The 2682-nt window shown below is 40.2% G+C and overlaps 1 protein-coding gene across 1 annotated transcript; it reads right to left on the bottom strand.

The window, feature by feature from the left end:
- Positions 1-239: 239 nt before the first annotated feature.
- LOC129956772 (uncharacterized) lies at positions 240-1502 on the bottom strand. Its single transcript, XM_056068714.1, has one exon. The coding sequence runs from the start codon at positions 1500-1502 to the stop codon at positions 240-242; it is 1263 nt and encodes a 420-aa protein (XP_055924689.1).
- Positions 1503-2682: the final 1180 nt, after the last annotated feature.

Below are 2682 nucleotides of genomic sequence, written 5' to 3'. Positions count from 1 at the left end.
AGACGACGGAATGTCATGGGAGACCAGGAGGGCAACACCCCCAGATGCTCGACCAGAAATAACGTCCTTTCGAATGAGACTGTAACGTCGAATTTTTGCAAGGTCTGATGGCTTAAGGAAGGTTTCCTGGAGAGCAATGCATGCGGTATGAGTTTCATTAATCAGATCCTTAATATGAGAAAGTTTATTACGCAAACCGTGGCAATTCCAGGAAAACAGAGTGGCCATAAATTCAATTTTTATCTGGAGGTTTTTTCTTCTTCTCTTATACCCTCTGCAGGAATTTTCTTGTGTGATGCTGAAGAATCGAGCTCCATATCTGAAAATTCAGATGATGAAGTGTTAATTTTTAAAAAATCTTCGGCAACGTGAGGTTTTGTTGCAAGCGATTTCAGTTTCTTTCTGTTTTTGGCAGTTTCTTTTTTTGAAACACCAGGAAGTCGTGCCGCTGATTTTTTTTGAGACAAATTTTCTGAGATTGTAAAACTTTTTTGTGCTTGAGCGGAGGTAGATGGTTGGTAATCAGGTGGCACTGGATTAATTATTACGCAGTGACAGTGGGTAATGCTTGCATCAGTTTGGGAGCAAGATGTGTTCTGAATTGATTTAAGAGCAGATGAATAGGAAACGCCAACTTTTGGAGTTCTATCATTCACAATTTTTCGGGCTTCCGGGAAAGTTATGTTATTTTTTATCTTAATGGAAATTATTTCTTTTTCCAAGATCCATTTAGGGCAGGATTTGGAAAATGCAGCATGGGAGCCAGAACAGTTGACACATTTCAGAAAGTCAGATGTGCCAGCGTTCATTTCATGGCCTGATTCTGCACATTTACCACAAATATGCTCATTGCTTCGACAACCTATTTGTGAATGTCCATACCTCTGACATTTAAAACATCGTAGAGGATTGGGGATGTAAGGTCGAATTTTGCAATTAATATAACCGCCTTTGATGGTTTTAGGCAAAACCGGCGTTTGAAATGTAAGAACAACATGTTGCGTGGGAACAAGTCTGTCACCTCTTCGAATATTAATGCGACGAGCGGCACACACATTTCGATCTCGTAGCTCTTCCAAAAATTCTGCTTCAGAAACCCCTATAAAATCGGGTTCGGAAAGTACACCACGTGACATATTCATTGTTTTATGGTACGATACTTGTATTGGAAAGGAACCCAGTGTAGTCATTTTACTGATCTGCAATGCTTGTTTTTCGGACACCTGCAATAGTAGATCACCAGAGCGTAACTTTTTTATATTTTGTACCTCACCAATAGCAGATAAAATAAGTTTATTAATGAGAAAAGGAGAAATGGAATTAAAAGTGCTAGGTGTATGAATAACCATGTAACGAGTAGTAGATTTGGCTTCGACGACGTTAGAAAAAGACCCCATAGAACATTGATAGTGATTCGGGTCCGGCGGCATCGCCCACCATGGAGCCCAACAAGGGAAGGTAGTTGCCGGCTCTGGAAATTTTCCAACCTCGACACTTGCCATAATGCTGACCGGAACCTATACGCTGAGAGTCACCCCCGGGGACAGTGACCACCCTTAACGCCAAGCCCAAGAAGTGACCCCTTCGCTTGATCCCCTTGAGCAGCCCAGTCAAATATCTGGGATACCGGCCGATTGATACATCAGGGACCGAAATGTACCACCCGTCTAAAGGGTCGCCACGCACGGCAAACACGTGGGGGTTTTGGCTGTCCATGAGAAGCAAGAAGCAAACAGAGCGGCGACAGCTTCTCATGGCGAGCTCCCTCGCTTACCGTCGAGGGATGGAAGAATGAAGAAACAGAAGGGGAAGGGGGGATTTAAAGAGAGAAGGGGGGAAAGAAGAGAAAAGGGACAGGGGAGAGTTGGAAGAAAGAGTAAAAGATCCCTGGGTACCTCGGGATTGGGACACCCGTACCCACCTAAAGAAGGTGGGAACCTGAGGGGGAAAGACAGTAATTGGCATTAGCAGCCAGTGAAACAGATACGTTACTCACAGATTTGGAAAAATTCCATTTCAATTTGAAATACAAATTGAAAGCATAATATTTTTTTATTTATATACAGAAACTGAAGCTGGTTTCTCGCACTGTTTATATTTTAACAATGCTTTTGTTATGCAAGTGCTCTCTGATTCGGCTGCGCATTCATATTGAGAAGAATTGTGAACATATTTCTGTGAACTACTGCTAACTGTTACTTTAGGGATTAAACGCTTCAAAGTGAATGTGAGCATTTAACTATATAAAATTTACTTTGATGTGTGTTCGGCTTATTCATGGTTTAAAAAAATGATGAGATCATAAAGGCAGCAAATTATATTTTTGTTTTGCTGTTTAGTGTCGACTTAAAGACTGAATTAAACTCATTTTCAATTTATTAAAATCTTAATTAAATCTCTCAGAAGTCCACTTTACCATCCTTCAATTTAGGCATAAACAGTACTTGGCAGGTATAGGTCAAATGGTTTAATCTATAGAACGCCAACATATACAAAACATATTCCTCTTTATTATCATTATAGTTATAGATTTAGCTTGGTATTTATCAGCTTTGTGCTGATTGTAATTTGTATTTTATATTTGTCCTTATAATGCTCTCCGTATTCTTTGCAGAACGGAGTAAATATTGATGTAAAACCGTAGCGCTTCTAATTCGATAATCTATTTTCAGCATGACATTC

This window comes from Argiope bruennichi, chromosome 11 (genome assembly GCF_947563725.1).
Source record: "Argiope bruennichi chromosome 11, qqArgBrue1.1, whole genome shotgun sequence".
NCBI lineage: Eukaryota > Metazoa > Arthropoda > Arachnida > Araneae > Araneidae > Argiope > Argiope bruennichi.
Note: the sequence above shows the minus strand (reverse complement) of the source record. Positions and strands in the feature narration are given on the sequence as shown.

Coding starts and splice junctions, on each gene's coding strand:
- LOC129956772 (XM_056068714.1), bottom strand. CDS start 1,502: ATGGCAAGTGTCGAGGTTGGAAAATTTCCAGAGCCGGCAACTACCTTC.